Here is a 25816-nt window from a genome sequence, read left to right as displayed (position 1 = left end):
TAAGTGTTTGAAGCTATTCTGGGAAGTGCTGCCCCAGATTCAGTGTTAGGAATAAAAGGTCCTGGGGCCTCCTGGTCTCGTCCCCTCAGGTTCCCTCATCTCCATCTATCATATGTGAAAGATGCTGCACTGTGAGGCAACAGAAAAAGAAATTTTTATTTTCAGCAAAAAACCAGTCAGGTGAAACTGTAGTAAGTTCCCAGAGACCTTGTATCTATGCTCAGGAAAGAGAAAGCTGAGGATGTCACTGAATCTACAACAGCTTGGCTGGTGTAGGTGATGGGCCTGACATCAGACACGCTGCAGAGACTGAGCCCTGATGCCATCTGTTCTTTCCAAACCTTCCCTGTGGGTTTCTACCCAAAATTATTTTGTACAGGACACCTAACTTTTAATAGCCACAAATCTTTGGGATAACAAGTATAAAACCTCCCATCCTTCCCCTGCCGTATTCATCCAGTCCGTTTTTGCCTGTGTTCTCAGTACATCCAGGACATCCTGGTACAGTGGACTTCTAAACTTCTACATGATTTCTCAGATGCACCAGTGCATCCCACACACCAATAGACCAATTTCCCCATCTCCCAAAAACCCAATTTCATCACTTTTTCTGTGATTTAAGAATCTTTAACATTTTATTACTAAATCCAAATCTTGTTCAGATAATCTTCATTTTCTACCTGAGACTTTTCTCAGCCTGCGTAGCAGACTTCTGTCCACATGACCATCCAGCCTACTGTGCTTATTGTGAGAGGTTGCTTTGGTTCTGCTATTCTATCTGCCTGCTTGGAGCGCTCATCACTAGAATCCCACTTTTCATCATCAGCATACTCTGCTCCTTTATGAGAGTTCCTCTGACCTCAGAAATCCTAAACTTTTGATACAGTGAGCTTTGAATGAAGTAGCCCTCATATTAAATGAGAGATGGGAACAATGAAGGGAAAAGCTAGTATGTGAGGACTTGGTTTTCATTGGCATCTGTCTCCTTCCTCACCAGTGTTCTTCAGTTCATCCACAGGGAAAAAAGAAATGTGAGGTACTCTCTGGTCATGGAGCAGGGCGTTTGGTCTCTGGGACATTCTAGTTATTCATATTGAAAGACTGTCAGCTCTGAAGAATAGTGGTATCAAGTGATGACTAGCACATAGGAGGAGTCTTGTCTATGATAATTACTAGTACCAGTAACAGAGAATTGCTGCTGTTTTCTTTCCTGTACTCACTGATGTCTTAGTAACTTGAATGCACCATATTCAAGTCCCATTAACATCAATAAAGAATACATTAACATGTGATTCTTACGCATACAGCAATGAATGACACTCATAAAAACCAATAAAATCCATTGTTTATGGACATTGAATATATCCAATTTTCTGTTAGACCAGATCTTCTCTTCCAAGTGAGTTTCTCTGTTCTAGGGCACAGTTTATCATTTCATACATAGGAAATTATTAAAAATAACGAAAGAAACTCTGGTGACTGAAGCTCACATCACTGCTGAGGCTCAAGGCCAGTCAAGGCCAGAGAGGCAGCTGTGGACCGTAGAGTCCTAGGGGCCAGGCGCTGGCAGGAATGAATGTGGACTGTAAGGGAATGTGGGTGGTAGTGATTCAGGGCAACAATCCAGGGCAGGCTGTGACAGTCTCACCTTTTCAAAGGACACATACTACTCCTCTTGGAGTCTCTCTCCAAGAAAATATATTTACTCAAAACACTACATCCACTTTAGAGACGCCATAAAAACCATCCAGTGAATTCTTAGAGGAACAGCCCCCAGGTTAAGAACTGTTATACTAGTTGTTATCAGACCTCCATTTACTGTTACCCAGGTTTAGGGCTACTCAATAGATAGGTTATATGTGTTAGAAGGTGGGGGTACAGTCAACTGAAGCCTTGTGAGGAGTCTCTGCTCCTTTAATTATTGCCCTTGTTTTTAGTTACTTCAGAATTGGTCCACAGGACCTTGTGGCAGCATAACATTTCTTCTCTTCTTAAAAGACTCTCAATATGGGTCAGGATTGATTGGTCAGAAGCATAGAGAAGATTCTATACAGCAAGCACCCCCTGGAGGAATGTAGCAAGAGTGGCAGTCTGTTGGTCTCACTGCAGTCACCATGACAGCAGATTTGGCCCTAAAATACAGAAATGCCTGTAAGAAAGTCTGAGATTGGGAACAGTCCTTATCCCAGGAAATGCCTCTTCCAGGCTTGGTCCTAGAAAATGTGGCTGTTCTGGAGCATGGTCCAAGAGCTGAGGAGGATTCCTTTCGGCTCTTGCAATTTAGTTTCATCACATCTTTGCTCTGTCATACTGTGGGCACCAATGGCCTTGGTCAGGTATGAGGAAATGTCCATTATTATTTGCTCTGACTATTCTGCACCAGGATGTAGCAAAGGCTTTGGCAGTAACTCTTGCCATGGACGGATGAATAGCTGAGTCCACCTAGTCCCTTAGTTGCACCTGTTTGGACTCCATGAACTGTGAACACAGACGTTCAGAATCCCTTTACATCAAGATGGCAACTATCTGGTTTGCTCCCCAGCTCTATCAAAACTTGCCTTCTGGGATATGGAGACAAAGTAAGGGTTTTTGACCACTGCTGATTACTTCTGGAGCTGCCTTGAGGCTGGTCATAGATTTGAAATACAGTTTTCACAAAGATCCAAACATCAGATTATCTTTAATTTGTCTGGGACTCCTAAGGGGTCAGGATAATACCAGGAAGGTGAAAAAGTGCTGCAAGTGCTTGTCACACCCCGTTTTGGGGCAAACTAAGCCCACCACTAATTTTCAGTGATGACTTCTCCACAGGACTTGCTCAAGCACAAACAGGGAACCCCCGTGCTGCTAAGAACAGGTCATTGTCTGACAACAAAAACCTGCAGACACCAAAGGTTCCAGGTTGGCATTCGGGGCCATGCCCAGCACATCCCTTCCTGCTGTGACATCAGGACAAAGGGCTGGAAACACGCCATCCAGCCACCCTGTCTCAGCAAGAAGCTCACAGGCCTCCGGCCATCTCCCAGCCATGATGGGAGGATCATATACCGTTTATAGGGCCTCCCTTTCTAGCTGTGCCCATTTCACATCTATTCTGTCACGTCCACAGAGCAGGAGGTATATCCAAACACTTTCAGCAAGAGATGTGCTGCCACCAAGGATCCTGAGCAAGTGATTAGCCAAAGATTTAGATTAGCGTACAGCTGGGGAAAATGCTGGCCAAAAAAACGACGGATTTCCAAAAGGTAAATTTCTGTGTATTCATGCCTAATCTTCAAAGTTGTGTAAACATTGTTTTTTCTACCTTCCCCCATCATTTGCACAATTTTTGTCAAGTCCAAACGTAATTTAAGTGAGGTAGGTAGTTTCTCTCTACTCGTGCCTTCATCTTTGTGGTGACTGTCCAGGCCTGCGCCATGAAAGCACGAGTGTCCCGTGCAGGGGGCATCACGGGCGGGCACCAGCAATCAATCAGTGGGGAGTCTCAGTTGGCTATTTTCTCAATCTCGTCCAAGTCATCCGTGTCCAATCTTTCTATTTTCTTATCTGAGGAAAAAACGTTCAGAGAGAGATCAGCACGCGCTTACTGAGGAGACGCTGGCCTAGGGAAGGGGCAGCAAGGCAGGCAGAGGACACACAGGTCTGTGGCCCCCGCCAGCCTTCACTTAGCCCACGGCTGCAGAGCCCGGGCCGGTCAGGGCTGCTGGCCCGGGCGGAACTGTCTTTCCAGGCCTGGCCCCGAACTCTCCAGTGCTCCAGGAGGCCCCCCACATTCTAGTGGCAGAGGGGAACGTGGGCAGGGACAAAGGCTCCCTCAGGAAAAGCCACAGGAAAACCCGCCCTTCTGCCCACCCAGCTGGACAGCCCCTGTGCGGAAAGGGACTCACTGAAATGCTCCTGGATTCTGTTCAGGATGTTCATGCTGTGCTTGCTGTCCACCATGTTCACGGCCAGGCCCCTCTTGCCAAAGCGGCCAGTGCGCCCGATCCGGTGCAGGTAGGTCTCGTTGTCCGGGTTGCCATCCTTGTCCACGGGGAGGTCAAAGTTGATGACGACAGACACCTGCTCCACGTCGATTCCTGCGGGAAGGGGAGTTGTGGGAGTGAGCAAGGCAAAGAGAGTCACAGCCGCCACGGCCAGACCACCGGGCCTGCTTTGAGCCTGGGATGGGTCAGCTCTGGGATCTGGGGACAAGTTGGCTAGCAGGACCCAAAGGAAAAAGTACAACTTTGGAAAATGCCATCAAAATCAGGGAGAGAGCCTCTGCTAGATACAGCCATCTGGAGAGGCGGCTCAAACCTCACCGGATGTCCCAGCCAGGCCAAGCGCCACTCTCAACCTGCCAGGAGCCCAGGGCTTCCATCCAGCAGGTCAAGAGCCCTGGCCTGGGGGTGGGGGACTTACCACCTGCTGAAGGGGCCAGTCTGTCCTGAAGAAGAGGCTCCCCACCCACCCCACCCCATCGACCCAAAGCACCGGAGTCCTGGTGCAGGAGACTGCCCCCCTCCCCACAGCCCAGCAGGCGAGGACACAGTGTTCACCTCGGGCACACACGTTGGTGGTCACCAGAACCTTCTCCTTGCCCTCCCGGAAGCGCTCGATCACCGCAGCCCTCTGCTCCACCATCATTTCACCGCTCAGCAGAGCCACCTGGTGGCCTTCTTTTGAGAGCTCTGCTGCCAGCCAACTAGCTGTTTTGCGGGTCTGGTGTGAAAAGAACTGCTTTAGATGAAGACACCTGCACAAACGCGGCTTGTCGCCATTAAGAAGTATGGAAGCCCCCACTGACTGCAGTCCCCAGGGGAGGCCTGTCACTTCTCAAGCGGCATCTTGGCCACTTTTCACTGGCTCTATCTGAAGTTTCTCCCAGTGTGTCTAAGAAGTGGGACAAAGGAGACTGGGTTCTTCCGGCTAACACAGCTGGGGAGCATATGCCTGGGGTAGGTGCAGGTGATCCCCCATTTCCTCTGTGCCACACAGAGGGCACCTGTCTTGCTCAGCTCTGCGGGGAGCTGGTTGAGAGGCGTGGCGGGATGACCAACCCCCACAGGCCTCAGCTGCTGCTCTACTCACGTGGCAGAAGATCATGGCTTGAGCGATGGTGATGGCCCCGTACAGGTTACACAGGGCCTGGAACTTCTCGTCTCTGTTATTGCACAGGACGTAGTACTGCTTGATGGTGTCCAACGTCTCTTCCTCGCGCTTCAGTTTGATGATGTTTGGTTCTGGGACTACTTTCTGGGCAAATTTCCACACAGAGTCTTCAAAGGTGGCAGAGAAAAGCAGCATCTGGCAGTTCTGGGGCAACATCCTGCAAGAGAAGCCCGCGTAGGGGACGTGACCCTCAGTTTTCTGTGGAAGGTGCAGAGGCACAGCCCCCCACCCTCACCCCCCGGGAGTGGACGGTAGGCATCCCAGGGAGGTGGCAAAGTGGGGGACAAAAACACTGCAGGGGCTGGGGAGGAGCAGATGGGCACAGGGGACGGGGGTGTGGATTCCCTGTCTGCTTCCTCAAGCCAGCCCACCGAACAAATGCTTCTGAAGCCTCAGGGGGACTGAACCAGCCGGAGAGCGGGGGGAGCTGGGTGTAGCAGGAAGAGACTCGGGACAGAGCTCTGTGTGCCATCAGGAGGCTGAGAAGCCCTTTCTGGCTGAAGAGTTCCTACCTCTGGATGCGGATGCTCTGGTCTTGGTGGCCCTGGGTAGCAATCATCACGTCAGCCTCATCCAGAACAAACACCTTGATCTTCTTGGGGTCAATGAACTTGAGCTTGGAGCACCAGTCCAAGACAGTCCCAGGGGTGCCAATGACAATCTGCTCACTGATCTTCTGACCTCTTTCCACTGTGGAGACAAGTTTTTTCTGTGGGTATTCCATGGCAAAGTCAATTTTCTGATGTATTTAATGCAATTGTTTTGAATAAGTATTTTAAGGAAAATATAATTTAATGGACAGAGACAATAATTCTGAAAAGCAGAGATAGAAAAATGAGAAGATAAAACTCACATAGTGTCATTCCTTGTAATTCTATAATTATTAGATTGCTTTTCAACATCCTTCACCCAGTCCCAGATTTCCTCAAAAAGAGACTTTCAAAGTTCACTCTCCAGCACACCAAGCCCCTCAGGTAAAACAGCATGTATACCAAACAGATCAATTCTTTTCATCTAACTTTCCCAGGTCAGAAAGTAGATATTTTAGGAAAGGCCAGGTTTTCTGAAAAATGGAAGCTGCCTCAGGGGTAAATCCCTTCACTGGCCAGCTGGGCACGGCGCATTGTTGTCCTGTGCAGTCTGTATCTGGGGAGAACTTGGTGCCTAATTTTTCCAATAGATTGTAGTTATTGACTCCACTATCAATCCTTTAATTACAACTTTGACACATAACAAGCTTCCTCTAGTCATAACCAAATCGTACCCAACTGTAAATATTTAGTCCATTTAAAATTTAACAAAGCCTCCTTACTTTAGTTAAATAAATCACTTAAATAAATTATTCTGAATCCTCTGTCATTCTAACTCCAATCCAAATAGCAAATATTAAGTGCTTTAAGTTTCATCATCATATGTACTTGTTTCTTCATAATTTACATCATGTTGGCTTTAGGACATTGTATGCAGAGTCTGTGTTAAAGGACTTGACCAAATTTTTAAAATTACTCAAATATTATTTCATTATAAAAGTGGAAAATATCAATAGAGATAAAAGAATAAAAGAAGGTCCCCTTAATTGTCATGAACATACTTGTGGTTCTGATGACCTTTTTTTTAAAAATAGCAATTAAACAAAATGAGACTGTGACACATCTTATACATTAGTGTGGTTTGCTCAAAAAGTCTAATGGGGGAAAGGAAGGAGACTTCTACATTGAAAGAACTTTAAAGAGATACAGTAATCAAAAGCAATGCACAAAAGCTGACTCAATCTGGTTTGAAATTGATACAGAGAAACCTTTTTGGAACAACTAGGGGAAAATTAAAATGAAGTAGATATTTAAGTTTTAGAAATTGTTAATTCTTGGTTTCGATAAAGTTATTGTAAGTAATGCTGAAAATTACTATGAGATACACACTAAAGTATTTAGGAATAAAAAGCAATAATATCTGCAATTTAACTTTCAAATGATCACCAAAAAATAAACATACAATGGAATACTACTCAGCTGTAATGAAGGTAAAACTCTGGGCTTTCCTTACTGGTATAAGGGGTTAAGCAGAGCACTTTGAAGCTGTCTGTAGCCACTGCAGCATAAGTTCGATCCCCATGCAGGGAAGTGACCTACATGGTGCAGCAGAACTCTCCTGTCTCCCCTCAACAGTGTATTCCTGTACATCTGCCTGCTGTTCTCCCCACTCTCTGGTAAATCCTCTCACCCCAACTCTGGTTTATACCCCAGTTCTTATACACATATAAAACTAAATCTAAAAAAAAAAAAAAAGATAAAATTTTGCAACTTGCAACAAAATGGAAGGAATACAGGATGATTGTACTAAGGGAAATAAGTCCAGAGAAAGACAAACATCAGAAGAATTCACCTGTAGGTGAAGTATAAAGTAGCAGCAAATGAACACACAATTACTAGTAGACTTTGACAATAAAACCAAGGTTACTAGAGAAGTGGATGAAGAGAGTGAGCAAAGGGAGAGGGATTTCATAGTGTTCGTTTACTTTTAATTTTTTAAAAAAGATTCATTTATTTAATGCATACAAGAACTGGGGTGTAGGCCAGAGGTGCAAGAGCAGTGAGAGGATTCATTAGAGACAGTGGAGAGAAGAATAGGCAGACCTATTGAAATACACTGCTGTGGGGAGCAGTGGCAGGAGTGCCACGCTGTGTGGATCTCCCTGGCCGGGGCTTGAACCCATGCTGCAATGGCTGGGGACAGCTTCACAGTGCTGCACTTTAACCCACTCTGCCACCAGGCAGGGACTACTTTTAATAACTTAATAAAAGAAAAAATATTTACAAACGCATATAGATGAAGTATGGGGATTAAATATTAAGGTTGTAAATCATGCTGGAGGGAATGCATTCACTGTATTTACTGCACATTTCCTGAAATTTTTCAAGATAAAAAGTAGTTTAATGTATTGGGAATCCTATTCATACTCACATTTATTTCCTCGAACAGCATAAGCTAGCTTCAATTCAGGATAAAATTTGCCCATCTGCTCAATCACTTTTCCTGTCTGAAGGGCGAGCTCATAGGTTGGGGAGAGGCACAGACACTGTGCGGAAAGAGCGCAGAAGGAGAGTGAAACACAGTTACTTCTTTTGTGAGGGAGAACTTACATTAAAGTGCACACTGCTTGATTCTTTAAATTCCAGCACATAAACTTTAATTCTTAGGTCATCAGAACTCTGGATAAAGATACTTGAATTAGTCACTAGAGTTCCAAACCCACATAGGAGCAAGAATCTGAAATTCTGATTGGAGATTAGCTTCCTTTTCACTTACTCAAAGTTCTTAGAACTCTAATGCATCCATTAGATTCATAGTTGTAGATGGGAGGTTCTTTCTTCAGGTAAAGGAGCCAAACTTGAACTGGCAAGCCATAGAAAGGGGAACAAAATTTTTGTTGCCTGTGGGAAATCAACTGTGTCATTTGTACTGAATGTGAGGGGTTATAGTTTATGTAAAAAGTAATATTTTCCCTTTTAAGTCTTCAAATGGATTTATTACTCCACTTAGCAAATGGGATTTTCCCTTCTAGTCATCTGTTAACAGAGAACCCATATTCACCATACTCTTACCTGGGGGTATCTGTTTGCAGGTTCTACTTGACTAAGCATGGCCAGGACAAAGGCAGCTGTTTTACCAGTGCCAGACTGAGACTGGGCTATCAGGTTCTGTGGGCTGTACAAGAAAACAAACTGAACTTAAGTCTCCAGTATCCTTCCACTTGATAGAAATGTAGTAAAGCTTAAAGAATGAGTATTCAGAAATAATTTACAGGAGGACTTGAATTCTGTAGCAGTCACAAATGCTAGCATCACAAATATAGAACAGTCAATGATCGTGTATCACAGTTGAAATGTGTCAGCTCCTGTCACTTCTCTGCTCAGAAATCTTGTAATCACTCCCTATACTTCAAAGAAGAAGTTAAAAGCCTTCTAACTGGCCTACAAGGTTCTAACTGATTTGTTTCCTTATTACTTTCTGTTTTCATCTCTAGTTACTACCCTCTCCCTTACTACACTCTGCCCCCTATACGACACTTTTGGAGTGCTGCTCTGAAAGATGCCAGCCATGCCCCTTTTGGAGGGCATCTACACTGACATTTCTCTGCCTGGGACAGTTAATCCAGGTGACACATGCCAACTCTCCCTCCTTCATGCCTTTACATGTACCACCACTCAGCAAGATCCTCCCCTAACCACTGGATTTAAAGTTGCAGTCTGTGGGCCTCCTTGGTGGCACAAGGGGTTAAGTCTCAGCACTATGAAACTATCTGCAGGCACTGCAACATGAGTTTGATCCCCAGCCAGGGAATAAATAAAAAGAATAAATCTTAAAAAAAAAAAGGTGAACCTCAGTTCCCAGCTCAGCCCTACTGCAATTGTATGACATTTTATTTTAAAGATTTATTTATTTATGGGCCCTCCCTGGTGGCACATCAGGTTAAGCACAGCAGTATGAAGCTATCCACAGCCACTGCAGCACAAGTTTGATTCCCGGCTAGGGAGATGACCCTAGTGTGGCAGACCTTTCCCAACCTACCCGCTGCACCCCTCAGCAGTGTGCTTCAGTCAGTCAGCCTGTTCTGCTCCCCACTCTGTCTCTGGTGAATCCCTTACTCCCCTGAACCCCTGCTGCCAAGCACCTCTGACCTATATCCCAGTTCTTTGCAAAAATTTTTTAAAATATTAAAAGTCAGTATCTCAAATACAAATAGTGTGACTGAGATTTTTTATTTTTCATTATTGTCTAACTTATAAAATGAGCATATATTACTAGTATAGTTTTTTTAATACAGTTTTTCTTTTAAATAATAAAAGTCAAAGAAATAGAAAAATAAAAACGGGGTAGGGTCATATCAGGACACATACGGCTCAGCGAGCATCAAAGGCAAGGCGTTCTCTTGTATCTTGGATGGACGGTTGAAGCCCATGGCGTAGACTCCCTGGAGAAGCTGTGGTTTCCTAGAACAGTCAACAGATGAAGTCACACTCTTGAGGAAAAAATCAAATATTTAAGAGATTTTTTTCTCTTTTTTATTGCTGTTACAGACTTAACAAAGTAATAATAATACTTGAATTGTGCTAAACCATTTATAAAGCCATTTATTTAAAAAAAATCATTTTTATAAGTGACCTGGAGATTTTACTTAACAGTTCAAAGCAGCTAAATTCTTCACTAAACTTGTGTTGAACTAAAAATGCACTGCTGTGATGAAAAAAATTATATACAACAAGACTATTAAACACAAAAGGGAAAGCAGAAAATACATTTTTTTAAAGATTATTTATGTACGCAGAGCTGGAGTACAGGCCAGAGGTGCAGGAGTGGTTAAGAGGATTCACCAGAGACAGAGTGGGGAGCAGAACAGGCATATCAACGAAGTACTCTGCTGAGGGAAGCAGCAGGCGAGACAGGAGAGGTCTGCTGGGCCATGTGGGTCAGCTCCCTGGTGGGGGATAGAACTCACACTGAAGCAGCTGCAGCCAGCTTCATAGCGCTGTGCCTTAACCCATTTTGCCACCAGGGAGGGCCTACAGAAAATAATATAATACTCACAGCCGAAGCTCCTCAAAGGACTTCACTGAGTAGAGGGGGGAGTTTGGGTCCCGCTGCAGGACTTCCACCTGGTTTGTGTTATCGACGAGGTTGCTTCTGATCAGCTTGTTGAGTAAGGACTGGGCGGCTCTGTCCTCTGGCAGGAAAAAAAAGCAAAGATTTTTAAAAGTCTCTGAAATTCATCTTAGCACATCTGAATTTAATCACACCTGGGATTTTAGGCAATACCATGCATTTGTACTGGGCATCAAAGTTTTGATTTAGAAATATTAAGATTTATTTAAGATTATTAAAATATTTAAACTATTAAAAAGAAAGGTAATAATATGCATATCATAATCCAGAACTCTGTTCTATGAAGCCTCTTTTCCTGAGGTTATCTACCTTTTACCTTGACCCAAAATTTTACTCCCCAAATTGCACTCAGTGTGTGAATATTTACTATTATTTTAGCTTAGCAAATTACAATGAAAGCAACAGAAATTAACAAAGTCTGTATCTTGATATAGTATAAGCTGTTTATATCTTTTTATCTCTCTTAAAATACTATGTTTAATTTTTTTAGACAAAATACAATGTAAAATTTCTTTGACAATGCCCCATACAAAATAACCATTCAGGGAATATATTTCATGTTCCTGTAAAGTTCATCAGTTTTGTTTTTTTTCTTTTTCTTTTTCATACAAGAACCGTGGTGTGGGCTAGAGTTACAGGGGGTTGGGGAGTAGGGGAGAGGACTCAACACAGAAAGGGTGGGGAACAGAACAGGCAGATTTACAGAGATAAACTGCTAAGGGGAGCAGTGGGTGAGACAGGAGTGGGCTGCTGCAGTATATGTGGGTCACCTCCCTGGTGAGGTATTGAACGCAGACTGTAGTGGTGCCATGGCGCTAAGACTTAACCCCTAGGCCATTAGGGAGGCCGTCATCAGTTGTTTAAAGTAAAATTTCTATTGAACTGTTACTAAACCACGGTGACTCCCATTAACAGTGGGGATAAAAATGAAGTCTTTAACAATCCCTTTTCCCTGAATGTATAATGTTGTGTATAAAGCTCTAAAGTTGGATTACCTTTCTCTTCTTCATCTGTCTTCTCTGTACTAGCATTGGTCTTGACAACAGCACCTTTATCAGACACAAAGTGGCCATCATTCAATATCATATCCCATACCCAATAGCTGAGACAATTCAAATTCTATGAGACACTAGAAATGTAAAGGCCTGAGGAGCAAAAAAAAAAAAAAAAGAGGTGACCAAGCCACAGATAAAAAGCATTTAACACTTCCTAAATAAACAAAGATATTCTGAAACACCATTGTTTATATTTCAATCCTTTCCTACTTAAAATCTACTGTACATCAAAAAATGAATGCTAATTTCTGTCACTGGGTGACATAATTTCTACAATGTTATAGAAAAATGATTATAGCAGTCACTGATTAGAAACCATCTTCATGTTCAACAGAGGAATATTTATGCAAATTATATTTAATCAATGCATGAACATAATGACATTGAGATTTTATGCATATGAATTGTTAATAGAAATGTACATTCAAACACTATAGTGATGTAAAAATATCCAGAAAAAGATAGTAAGTGAATCCAGAGTGAGGTAAATATTGCAATTTCTCCCTATAATAACTTTCTTTAATTTTTTTTTATTGATTTAACATTGATGACACTGTAAATGCGTTAGAGGTGTTAGAGGTCAGCCTTCAGATTTATGTCATCATACCACACTTCCACCACTGCGCCCAGAGTCCTGCGCCATGGTCCTATTTTGCCCTCTTCCCCCTTTGTACCTTTCCAATTCTGTGATCAGGTATCTAGGGTATGTTATTACTTTGGTTTTATCTAACTCTTTGTTTCTCTATATCCCACATATAAGTAACACCACTCCAAATTTGTCTTCCTGTGACTTATTTTACTTAGCATTTCTCTATAATAATAAGCACGTCAACAAAAATTTAATGAAAACCTTAGCTTTTGGCAGACATGGTTTCAGAATAATTAGGTTAGCTCTCAGGTTATTCATGTATCTGTATCTCATCTCAAATGAGTGGTATTTGAAAAAGTAAAAAATCTTGGCAGCATGTTCTTATGGCTAATAATAAATTGAAGAATTTATAAGCCAACTAGACATCCTCATGTTTATATTAAGAGCAATATAAAACAAAAACAATCCAGTTGGTTAACTACCAAGTCAAATGACAGCTGGTATCTGTCAGCCCCCTGTCTGATATATGTTTTTTTCTCTGACAGTTACTAGGTTAAGATAGAAATACTAAAGGAAATCACATTTGTTTTCAAGTTAGCATTTAGTTACTCACCATTGGCATCTGGTTTGATTTTCTCTTCCTTAAGATGCAAGTTGCTCAACTATGGAGAATATGGGGAGGAGGGGCAAAGTGTCAGGAAAATTATTTAAAAGATTCTGAATCAACAGAGCCTCCCCAGTGATTCTGGGGAGAACTGTTCCACTCTCAAGACATACTCATTAGTTCTAGTCAACAGAACTTATTCTTTAGATGGGTCTGCTGTCCTTGGTTTATTTACATGTTTGAGAATAAGAAAAATTTCCCATAAAGAGCAAAAGGAAAAAAACAATTACACAGCTCGAGAGAATTGTAATTCGTGAGTTTGCTTATTAATGCCTTGCTTACAAAGACACTCAGTAGAACACCACTTAAGTTGTCATTCTCCCGTATTCCAAACAAGAGGAAATTTAAAGAGACAGTGTAAAATGCAGTGATACTGCGGCAGAACATGACGGTGAGAGGACTGCAATGGAGAGTGTCTGTGTGCAGGAATGTTCTGTTGCAGGACGTGGGTGAGCCACAGGACCATAGCAGCCTTGTACTCAGGTTTGCTGGAGCTGATGCCTGATATTTTAAACTGGGAACAGTCTGGGGCACTACAGCAAACTATGTGATAAATACCTGCAGGCAATAGTGGGAGCAGAAAGGAAGGAACACAGAGATACTTCAAATAAGTAAGCAGAACTCTGATCAAAAACTCTTGCCAGGGGTATCCTGGCAAGACTTATCTCTCCGAATTAAAACACCCTTTTCTTTGTCAACTTTATCTTGATAAAGTTGGGGAAAAGATCTTAAAAGATAGGATATATATTTTAATTTTATCATCTGGTGAAGGGTAAAGAAATTAAAATCCATGACCCTCCCTGGTGGCACATCAGGTTAAAGCACAGCATTGAGAAACTAAAAGTTTGGTGCCCGGAGTTGAACCACATGGCCTGGCAGACCTCTCCTGACCAGCCCGCTGCTCCCCTCAGCAGTGTACTTCATCATTCGGCCTGTTCTGCTCCCCACTATGTCTCTGCTGAATCCTCTCACCGCTCCTGCACCTCTGGCCTGTACCCTAGTTCTGTATGTATAAATAAATTTTAAAAAATAAAATAAAGTCCAACTGTGGGATCCTCCCTGATAGCGCAGTGGGTTAAAGCACAGCACTGTGAAGCTAGTCAGAGCCACTTCAGCGTGAATTCGATCCCTGCTCAGGGAGGTGACCCACATGGCACAGCAGACCTCTCTTGACTCGCCCACTGCTCCCCTCAGCAGTGTAAGTTTGTTAATCTGGCTGTTATGCATAAATCTGTTATGCATAAATCTTTTATGCATACCGAACTGGGGTAAAGGCCGGAGGTGCAGGAGGTGAGAGGATTCACCAGAGACAGAGGAACAGAATAGGCAGATTGACTGAAATACTGCTGAAGGGAGCAGCAGGCGAGACAGGAGAGATCTGCTGCACCATGTGGGTCAGCTCCCTGGCCGGGATCAAACTTGTGGCTATGGGTAGTTTCATAGTATTGTATTTTACCCCCTTGTGCCATCAGGGTTGGCCCTCCAACTGTTGTTTCTTAAAGCAACACCTTCACAGATGCTTTTGGTCTTGAGGTTCATTTCTGTATTTCCACTAAGTTTGAGAAGGGGGAAGAAAAAAGGCAGAATGAAAAAGCTGTTTTAATGGGTGTTGGTTTTTTTGTTTTTTTTGAAAGACTTATTAATGTATGCACACAAGAACTGGAGTACAGGCCAGAGTTAGCTGGGAGTGAAGGAACTTCACACCTATTGATGAAAACTGAAAAGGTAGTTTATTGTTTTTGGCAGTTTCAGTCTGGGGGAAGGGACAAGTAAGGGATAGTACATTGGAGACAGGCAAGAGAGCAAATTGGCAAGAAAAGAAAACCCTTATAAACTTGCAAAAATCCTTTATTAACTCTGAAGATAATACCAGATGACTATGAAGCAACAAGCACAGTGCATGATAGATACCATAGGTGTTCAGTGCATTTCAGTCTTCACTAAAGCATTCCTCTCCAAGTCCTGCCAGTGAGCCTAGTGTAGTCTAGCAGTCAGAGCTGTTAAAAAGACTGCCTGACTTATTGACACTATTTACAAGAATAAGAACATAGAACTCACTCCTAGGATAAAAAATGCTACCTTATTTTGGTGTTAGTGAAATATAACTGTGTTAGAAACACCCATTACTGTATATAGCATGTTAATATCCACTAAAACAAACCATTCTTTTGTTGATATATTGTTCAAATTTAACAGTAAGAAGTAGTAGTAGTTAAGGGGCCTCCCTGGAGGCACAGGGATTATAGCCTGAGTGGTATGAAGTTATAGCCAACTGCTGAGGCAAGAGTTCCATTCCTAGCCAGGGAGGTGACCTACATGGTAAAGCAGACCTCTCCTGTCTTGCCTGCTGCTCCCCTTAGCATTTATTACAGTGGATCCACCTGTTTTGCTTCCCACTCTGTCACTGGGGAGTGAAGCCTATACCCTAGTTCTTATGTGCATAATTAAATAAAAATAAATCTTAAAAAAAAAGTAATAGTGGCCCTCCCTGGTGGCGCAGCGGGTTAAAGCACAGCACTGAGAATCTAAAGCTGCTTCCGCATGAGTTCGATTCCCGCCTGCCCCGGAGGTGACCACATGGCGTGGCAGACCTCTCCTGACCCTCCCGCTGCTCCCCTCAGCAGTGTACTTCGTCGATCTGCCTGTTCTGCTCCCCACTCTGTCTCTGGTGAATCCTCTCACCCTCTGTATCTCTGGCCTGTACCCCAGTTCTGTATGAATAAATAAATAAATCTTTAAAAAAAAAAAAGTAATAGTTAAAAATAACTAAAAATGCAATGTGTGGGAAAAGTTGGTAGCACGAATATAAATGACACAATAGATGTTGCTTTGATTACGATGTATCAGAATTCTGGACAAGTTCTAGCAAAATCTTAAAAATACACTCAAGCTGTCACTTGGTTATGAGGATCTCAGAGCCTGTAAGGCAAAAAGCAACAGCAAAATGAAGTGTGTTTATATTATCTGCTGCGTTGTTTGTCAACAGAAACTTATGTTCAAGTACAGGTGGTTCAGATATTTGCTTTTGGTGTATTTATTTGGACCAAAAAGGGGAAATCAATTTCTCTTGCAGTTTCATTAATATCATTTTGAATGTAGAACGTTAACCAAAAGGCAGTAAACCACTTGCTTTATAATACTCACATTTTCAACAACTTTAATTAACAGTTTAGTTTTTTTTTTTTTAAAAAAAGATTTATTTATTTGTGCATACAGTACTGGGGTACAGGCCAGAGGCTCAGTGGCGGTGAGAGGCTTCACCAGAGACAGAGTGGGGAACAGAACAGGCAGATCGACGAAGTACACTGCTGAGGGGAGCAGTGGGCGGGCCAGGAGAGGTCTGCCACGCCATGTGGTCACCTCCGGGGGAGGCGGGAATTGAACTCTTGCGGAAGTGGCTTTAGATTCTCAGTGCTGTGCTTTAACCAGCTGTGCCACCAGGGAGGGCCTAACAGTTTAATTTTTAAGATAAGTTAAAATTGGAAACTACAGTTAGACATTGTATTTTATTCACACGCTACTTAAGGGCCTCCCTGATGGTACAAGGGGTTAAGTCTCAGCATTAAGAAGCTGACAGCACAAGTTCAATCCCCAGCCAGGGAGCTGACCCACATGGCACAGCAGACATCTCCTATCTTGCCTGCTGCTCCTCTCAGCAGCGTTTTCCAGTGGATCTGCCTGTTCTGCTCCCCCTTCTGTCTCTGGTGAATCCTCTCACCCCCCACACCTCAGGCCTATTCCCCAGGTCTTGTATGCATAAATAAAAAAATACATCTTTAAAAAAGCTACTTAAAAGATTCTTGAGAAACAAAAAATACTGGTAACCTGTACTGAATAGGAACTGTCTTAGGCAAAATGGCAAATTAGATTTAAAATTTTATTCATCAGTGTGATAATCCCTTTGCCCTCTTCTAAATTGAAAACAAGTTTCTGATGGAATAAATAGGAACCACTGGTGGACAATCCCCAGTGGCGAAAGGGGTTAAGTCTCAGCATGATGATGCTCTCTGCAGCCACTGCAGCACAATCCCCAGCCAGGGAGGTGACCCACATGGCACAGCAGACCTCTCCTGACCCACCTGCTGCTCCTCTCAGTGGTGTATTTCAGTTAATCTGCCTGTTCTGCTTGCTATTCTGTCTCTGGTGAGTCCTCTCACCTCCCGCACCTCTGGCCTGTAGCCTGGTTCTTGTATGCATAAGGGGAATGATGAAATAAATAGCTCCTATTATTTTCTTGAATAAGGAATGAAGCTTAATATTTTAAAACACACTCAGCTTGCACTGTACCTATCATGGTCACATATCATACAGTGCCTATGGGGATCTTCAGTGGAACTTCCACAAAGTAGAGGTGTAGGAGGTTTCTTTTTTCACTTGTTCAGTAGAGATACTTGCATCAGTTATTTACTGATGCATGTTTAAGTATTAAGATTCACAAATCTTCTCCAGGTTCAAATAACTAGTCCACAAAATATTGCCACATAATTTAAAAGATTGCTGAAAAAAAATGTGAGTTTTAGATAATGATAATAGTAGTAGTTATCAATTACATAGCACCTATATCGGGCATATTCATAGCACAATTAGGTAGGTGCTATGGTTATCCTCATTTTACATATGTGGAGACTGAGACACAAAAAAGTTAAGCAGTTTGCCTAAGATCACATAACCAGTAATTGATGGACCCAGAATACAAACCCAGGTCTGTCTGGCTACAGTCTTGAGGCCTTAACCTCTACACAGTAGTGTCTCCCACAGATAATGCTAATCTTGAAGAAAATACTAATTTAAAGATGACACAATGGTAAAGTCTCTTTGGAATACAGTCTCTTTGCAATATAGTCTAGCAGCTCCTCAAAAGTTACATAGTTACCATGTACAGTCATGTTATTTAACAACAAGAATAAGAAATATGTTGCTAGGCAATTTTATCACTGTGTGAACTTCACAGTTCATGGTAACCACACAAACCTGACCTATCTTAAATTCTAACAGTGCAAACTTGAGCAAAAAAGAAAATGAGTGGCCTTCCTGGTGCACAAAGAGTTAAGTCTCAGTACTATGAAGCTATCTGCAGCTACTGCAACAGAAGTTTGATCTTCTACCAGGGAATTAACCCACAGGGCACAGCAGACCTCTCCTGTCCTGTCTGCTGCTCAGCAGATTATTTCAGTAAGCCCACCTATTCTGTTCCCCATTCTGTCTCTGGTTGACCTCTCACCAACCCCCCAACCCTACACCTCTGGCCTATACCACAGTTCTTGTATGCACAAATAAGTCTTTTTTAAAAGCTTCTTGAGGACCCTCCCTGGTGGCACAACAGGTTAAAAGCACAGCACTATGAAATCATCACAGCCACTGCAGCATGAGTTTGATCCCCGGCCCCGGGGGATGACCCACACGGGGTGGCAGACCTCTTTTGGCCTGCCCACTATTCCCCTCAGCAGTATATTCCAGTACATCTGCCTGTTCTGCTTCCCACTCTGTCTCAGGTGAATCCTCTCACCCTCCACACCTCTGGCCTGTACCCCAGTTCTGTATGTATAAATAAATAGCTTTAAAAAATAAATAAACTACTCGAAATATATATTTACACCTATAATGGCTAAGATATGATATATAAACCCCCAGTTTATATTGTAATTTAAGAGATTAACTAATGAAAGTGTGAAATCAGCACAGGAAAATATTTTAAAACATGATTTATTTCATCTTTCTCTCAGCCTTATTAACTTTTGTGTATGCTACATAATGCCATATTTTGTAAAATAATACAGTATGCAATATCTAAATAGTTATATACAGAGTGTAAATGTCCAAAAATCCCTCTATGACAGAGTCAAGTGACGGAAAACAGGCAAAGTTCATTTAATAGATACAAGTCAACTAACACTGCCTGCTAGGCTAGGCATGAGAAACACCACGGTAGGGAGGGTACATAATGGAATGGAAGCATTAAGTGAAGCGTGTCTAGCGTGCTGAGGCCTCTGCCCTTCTGGAAGTCTCCCACTCAGATCCCTGCACATTGACTCAGACTTCCACCTTCCAGGCAGGAACTCTGATAATGCCTCTGCAAAGTCTGCCTCGTCTAGAAGGAAATTTCTCAGTCACTGAAGAGTTACAGTTAAAATCATAGTTGACCAGCCCCACTCGCATAAGCTTACCGCTTCCACTTAATTTTTTCAGTCATCCACTCCTAAGTATCAGTGGACAATTAGAGCTGACAATTTTTTATCATGCACAAATAGACACTGAACTAGAAAAAAATTGCCTTTCAGGAAAAAGAGCCTATGTAGAGGGGAAAATAAAACAAAAATCATTATCAGTAGCCTCAAAATGATAAGAGGATATGAAAGCAGCATTGGATGTTGTTAAAAAAAAAAAAAGGTACAAACAGGAGGGCAGCTATTCTTGAAATTAAAAAATTGTAGAAAATGACATTTTAGGAAATAGCTGGAAAAATCTCCCAGGAAATACTGCAAAAGGCCAAGCCAGAAAATATTACAAAAAGGGAAAGTTAAAGGATTTTATTCAACAAATGATGCAGAGAAATGATAGCTCCACTATTTAGGTAAGATAGGGAAACAACCCAAATGCCCAAAAACAGGCAGCTGATCAAGAAAAATGTGATGTGTGTGTGTGTATGCGAGTGTGTGTGTGTGTGTGTGTGTGAGAGAGAGAGAGAGAGAGAGCAATCAAAAAATCCCATTTACAGCAACATGGATGTAACTAGAAGGGATTATGCTAAGTGAAATAAGCCAGAATGAAAAAGAAAAATATCAAATGGTTTCTCTTATAGGAGGAATGTAGGGGAACCAAAGAAGGGATCAGGAAAAAAAATTATTATAATAAATTAGAAAACAAAATTAACAGGCAACTATGAATCAGAGATACTCTACAGGGGAGGAAGGGATCAAAACGGGAGGGGAGACCACAAGGGACTATGGTGATGGGGCACCAGTGACTTGGCAGTGGGATTACATGGGGACTACATCTGTGAGCATACAAAAAGCATACATTGTACAAAAAGTAAGAAAGATGTAAAAATACATACATTTTAAAGGAGGGGAAAAAATTACAGCTCCATGTATGGGGAAAAACCAAACAACCTGAATATATATACAGATGGAAAGCTCTGTGGCCTTACTCAAGGTGTATTTCCTAGAGATCATAAAAAGAACTAAATACTTTAAAAAATCAATAAACTAGAATTAACCAAAATTGAAAATGTCTGCTTTTCGTAAAGTACTGTTATGAAAATAAAAAGCCTGGAAAAATATGCAAAATGAATTTCTGATAAAGGAACTGTATATTATATATATATATATATATAAAGAACTCTCCTAAAAAAGTTATTCCAAGAAAGTTATATGGATGGTAGATAAGCACATGAGACAATTCTCAGCATCATCAGTCAGGACGGAAATGTATATTAAGACCACAATGAGATACCACTATATACCTATTATATAATGGAGAAAATAACTGGCTCTACTTTGCTGGTGAAAATGTGGAGCACTAAAGCTCTCCTACATTGCTGGTGGGAAGACAAATTATACAGCCATTTTTGGAAAACAGTATGCACATGACTTATAAAGTTAATCATACACTAAATCTAGCAACTACCACTATTAGATATTTACCTTAGAGAAATACAAGCATATTCATACAAAAAATGTGTATCCTGATACACATTTCACAACTGTCCCAAACTAGAAAAAACCTAAGTATTCCTCAACAGATGAATCCAGAGACAGTGGTACATCCACATAATGATTACTATTCAACAGTAAAAAGGAACAAACTGAGGCATGAAACAACAAGATTGAATCTTAAATGCACTATGCTGAGTAAAAGAAGTCAGATTTTTCAGAAGGTTACTTATTATATGATGCCATTTGGAAAAGATAAAACTGACAGAAAATAAAACAGCGATTGCAAGAGAACCATGGGGCGAAGGAAGTGACTACAGAAAGTCTGAGGAAACTTTTTAGGGTTGATGGAAATGTTCTACATCTTGATTGCAATGGTAGGTACAAAACTGTGTGCCTTTGTCAAAATGTACAAAACTGTAGCACTAACAGTTTTTATATGAGTGAATTTCCCCTCAAGAAACTTGAGTTAAAAAAAAAAATAGGGTGAGTTCAAAAGATCCAACATTCAACTAAGTTCTGGGAAGGAGGACTGAAGAAAAAACAAAAGGAAAGAAATCAAGAAGGGGTTTCTTCCAAGACAATTACCCATAATTCAAGGACAAGAATTTTTCCAATTTGAAAGGACCCACTGGGTGTCCTGTAAAATGAATGAAAATAGACCTATGCCAAGTGACATCATTGTGAATTTTCTGAATACTGGAGACAAAAAAAAAAGAAGATTCTCCAGTTAGGAAAAAATGACTCACACTAGAAATCAGAAGGGTTCAGACATCTCAACAACAAATACAGAAATCTAGAAGGCAATAGAATATCACTTTTAAAATCTGACTACAAAATACTTTCTAACCTGCAAGTCTCTATTCTACCATACTATCATCTAAATGATAGGACAAAATAAGGTAATTTTTGAAATGCAGTATCTTAAAATGTTACTTCCCATGCACCTCTAGAAAACTGATGAATGGCTTTACCAAATCAAGAAAAATGAAGAGGGGGGAACAAAGGAGGAGACCAACACAGGGAATCCCCGTAATGAGAGTGAAGGGAAATGTTTTGTTCCAGAACACAAAATGAATTATGCTTCAAATAAAAGGCCAAATAGTCTAGTTTGAAACGGGCTAAAAAAGACTTTGAGAAAAATGGAATTGAGGGGTGCTCCCTGGTGGGTTTAAACGGGTTAAAGCCAGCACTGCAGCACTGCAAAGAAGCTGGCTAGCAGCAGCTGCCTCAGCACAAGTTGGATCCCCACCAGGGAGCTGACCCACAGCAGCAAACCTCTCCTGTCTCCTGTCTCCCCTCAGCAGTGTACTTGTTGGTCATTCTGCCTGTTCTGCTCTCCACTCTGTCTCTGGTGAATCCTCTCACTCCCCTGCACTTCTGGCCTGTACCTCAGTTCTGTGTGTATAAATAAATAAACCTTAAAAAAAAAAGCCTAATGTATAACTAAAAGGGAATAGGCAATACAAGTAGCATGCTATTTAGAGAATGAGGATGTCAGAAGTGTAAATCAGTTTGAAGAAAAACAGTAGGTGTCTCTGGGAAGGAAAAACTTGTGGAAACACAACTATTTGCACTTTAAAACCATACGTGTACAATGTTTGTAACCAGTTATAAGAAATAAAACTTAAGTCCTTGTTCTGGAAGAATTTACAGTAGTAGATTCAAAGCACTATCAAAACTTAAGACTGTTTGGGTAGCAGTAATTAATTCTACACAGTAACATTTAACACCTATCTTGCTTACTGTCTGTCTAGTCCAGAATAAAGTTAGGAGTCTCAGGTGCAGCTTTACTGACTGCAGGTCTACTGAGTGGTCGGTCATTCATCAACACTGAGCAGGCTGGGAAAGTGCACAAACACGAATAAGTCCTAGCCCCTGAGCCAAAATTTGAGGTAGGGAATGACACCTACAAAGGTGATCACAATCTGGGGAGTGAAAATGAGAGCAATCTAGCATCAATCCTGACTCCTGCTCTGACTGTATCCAGGGCAGCACTCACCTGCGCTATCGTAATCCGGAGGCGGGCGGGTAAACAAAGCTAGCTCTGGGTCCAACTTCCGTACCCACCCGCACCCTCTCCTCGCCATCCTAGCGAGTATCCGTCACCGGGAACTGACACCGACCCGCACTGACTCCCGGGCCTTTTTACGGCTGAAGCCAACTCACCGACTCGGCCGCCGCCTCCTGCTCGTCCACCGCCAGGGCCCAAGAGTCGGTGGCCATGGTCTCGGGCGCGGGTGGGACACTGGTGCCCGGGGACTCGCTAGCTCGTGCGGCGCGATCGTGGGTGCAGGGGGGTACCGGCGAGCTCCGCTCCCGCCCCACGGAGAGGGAAGTCTTTCGTTCCGGCGCTAGGGACCGGAAGCGGCGCGCAGCAGTGACGTCGCGATCGCGCCTGGAGGGGCGCCCCTGGCCAGCCTGGGCTTGTTGCTCTGGTCGCCTTGGAGCCTCATTGCCTATCCTTGCTTTAGCTCAGGCTTTCTCGTCCAACGTCTAGAACCGCAGACACTGCAGTAGTTAGGTTACAACGCGCCTAAGCGCGTGTCTCCCGGTTCTCCAAGCAAAGCGCAAAACCACATTCTCACGGAGGACCATGACACAAAAGACGCCCGCATGGGTTGAATGTGTCAAAACACAAAGCCAGTACAATCACCAAAATGCCTACTGAAACAAGCAAGCAGATAGTCTTTCACTTCTCAGGTCAGTCATTGTAAATGTCGAGGTTTTGACGAGGGTGTTAGAAATCAGCTTTCTTAAACCCTGACTAAACAATTGTTCCACAGACTACGTGGTATAGCAATTTAACCTTGAAAATACTAAAGGAAGGCAATAGAGAAATCGTTCCGGTAGAGTATTAGAGATGAGAAATGTACAAGCAGTTTTGTGGTACTGAACAGACACCGATTTGGAGGTGTAGGGGTGGGAAGATAGGTAACAAGCTTGGTAGGAGTTCCATGAAGAGTCAGGCAGAGCAGCCTGATGAGCAAGATTCACTCCAGGAAACAGCCCTCAGGCCGGTCTTACTTGAGTTAGCTGTGGCTGGATTAGAATTGCAATTCTCCATGTAAGAGTTGTGTGGACAAGGTGCGACGAGGGGAAAAATTTAAAAAGGGAAAAAACTTAGGCATTTAAAAGATTAACTGTGACACATGCTTTCACCAAACTGTAATCAAACAAGCTTCTCTGCCCCAGAGAACTTCACCAGAAAGAAGCTGCACATTTTGCTGCAACCTGAGAAAATGAATCCCTCCTTCATCTCACTTTTCAATATTCTTTTACATTAACTTCAAGTAACAGTGAGTTCTACATGGAATTTTACCTGTAGATTATGAGCAAAAATGTCTCAAAATGGGAAAAGACATTCCAGGCATACTCTATTTGCCATGATTCTTTATCTCTGACATGCTTTAGTGGATGAAATTAAGGGAGATTTTAGCTTCTGCAGATAAAGATGTGCAAAAATGAAGGCAAACACACAGCCTGGCAGACCGTGATCTACATCTTATGATATCAAAAGCAACATTGGGACTATCTTGCCAAATTATATAGATCAAAGGGCTAAAGAATTTTTAAGTTAGGGCCCTCCCTGGTGGCGTGGGGGGTAAAGCACAGCACTAAGAAGCTAAAGCCACTTCAGCATGAGTTGGATCCCTGCCCTGGAGGTGATCCACATGGCGTGGCAGACCTCTCCTTACCTGCCTGCTGCTCCCCTCAGCAGTGTACGTTGTCAGTTGGTCTGTTCTGCTCCCCACTCTGTCTCTGGTGAATCCTCTCACTGGCCCTGCACCTCTGGCCTACACCAGTTTATTTATCCAGTTCTGTATGGATAAATATTGTTTTTTAAAGATGTATTTATCCATACAGAACTGGGGTACAGGCCAGAGATGCAGAGGGTGAGAGGACTCACCAGAGAAAGAGTGGGGAGCAGAACAGGCAGATCAACGAAGTACACTGCTGAAGGGAGCAGCAGGCAAGTCAGGAGAGGTCTGCCTCGCCATGTGGATCTCCTCTGGGGCAGGTGGGGATCGAACTCATGCCGAAGTGGCTTAAGCTTCTTAGTCCTGTGCTTTAACCTGCTGCGCCACCAGGGAGGGCCTAAAAAAGAATTTTTAAGTTAAATGAGGTTTTAAAAAATCATCCAAGTGCAGTACTGTGTATAATAGGCTCCACTTGCATTAAAAAAAAAAAAAAACAAAAAACCCTCACACTTATGCTTGTACATACTCTTATATAAGATGTGTAAGTTACACAACTGGAGTCTAGAGGACTCCAGAAGTCCCAGGCAGGTGAAAATTTGCTTTTCCATGTGTACACTTTGTCTTCCAAAGTGGGTTTTCCATGTGCATGCTTTTTTTCCAAATTGTATTTCATATAAACAAGAAAGGCAATAATATAACAAACATCTAGGGAACTTAAGTCAACAGGATTCAACTGTAAGTCCCATTCATCCCAAGCGGTGACAGCTGTCCTGAACCTGGTGCTTATCTTTCTCAAGAATGCTTTCAGCATCTGTAACTTAAAAAGGGTCACCAGTCTAACTTTCATCTCGTATGCCTACACAAAGTAAGAAAGGACCTGGTTTCCAAAGCGGGGCTGAGGAGTTGGGACAATAAAACAACTAGATTTGAATTCAGCCTCCTGTATTTATTTCCATGTGACCTTAGGCAGCCTCCATCTCTTTTGAAGTCATGCCAAGTCCACCTTGCTGTTGAGCTCTAAGATTCAACCAGTTGAACTGTGTAATAAGGCCTTGGGCCCGGGCTTGGCCTATGATGAAGGCTCGATAAATATTAGTTATTATCATTATTACTGATCTGTCCCCACTGGATGGAGGCTTGGAAGGTATCTATCTAAGTGTGGGGTGATAGTGGGGGTGTGGTTGGAGAGGAAAGGTCTTGTTGCTACCCTAAAATACTCACGTCACCCACTGGCAAGGCGAGTGGAAAGCAACCCAGGGCGCGGCTTCGGAAGCGCCTAGCAGACCCGGCCATGGCCCCTCAGCATGGCGGTTATGCTCGCTCTACCAACGGCTGCTCAC

At 42.6% G+C, this 25816-nt stretch overlaps 1 protein-coding gene across 1 annotated transcript; it reads right to left on the bottom strand.

Moving 5' to 3' along the window:
• Positions 1 to 3235: 3235 nt before the first annotated feature.
• Positions 3236 to 23120, bottom strand: DDX19B (DEAD (Asp-Glu-Ala-Asp) box polypeptide 19B). The gene is made up of 12 exons (XM_004690393.2): positions 22945 to 23120; positions 13073 to 13121; positions 11811 to 11864; positions 10741 to 10876; positions 10053 to 10145; positions 8757 to 8859; positions 8116 to 8230; positions 5667 to 5844; positions 5074 to 5311; positions 4542 to 4704; positions 3888 to 4079; positions 3236 to 3546 (listed from the first exon to the last, which is right to left on the bottom strand). Exons 1-12 carry the CDS (start codon positions 22999 to 23001, stop codon positions 3485 to 3487), a joined length of 1440 nt encoding a protein of 479 aa, XP_004690450.1. The 5' UTR covers positions 23002 to 23120; the 3' UTR covers positions 3236 to 3484.
• Between the last annotated feature and the right edge of the window lie 2696 nt (positions 23121 to 25816).

Source organism: Condylura cristata, unplaced genomic scaffold (genome assembly GCF_000260355.1).
Source record: "Condylura cristata isolate star-nosed mole 26May11 unplaced genomic scaffold, ConCri1.0 scaffold00028, whole genome shotgun sequence".
Lineage (NCBI taxonomy): Eukaryota > Metazoa > Chordata > Mammalia > Eulipotyphla > Talpidae > Condylura > Condylura cristata.
Note: the sequence above shows the minus strand (reverse complement) of the source record. Positions and strands in the feature narration are given on the sequence as shown.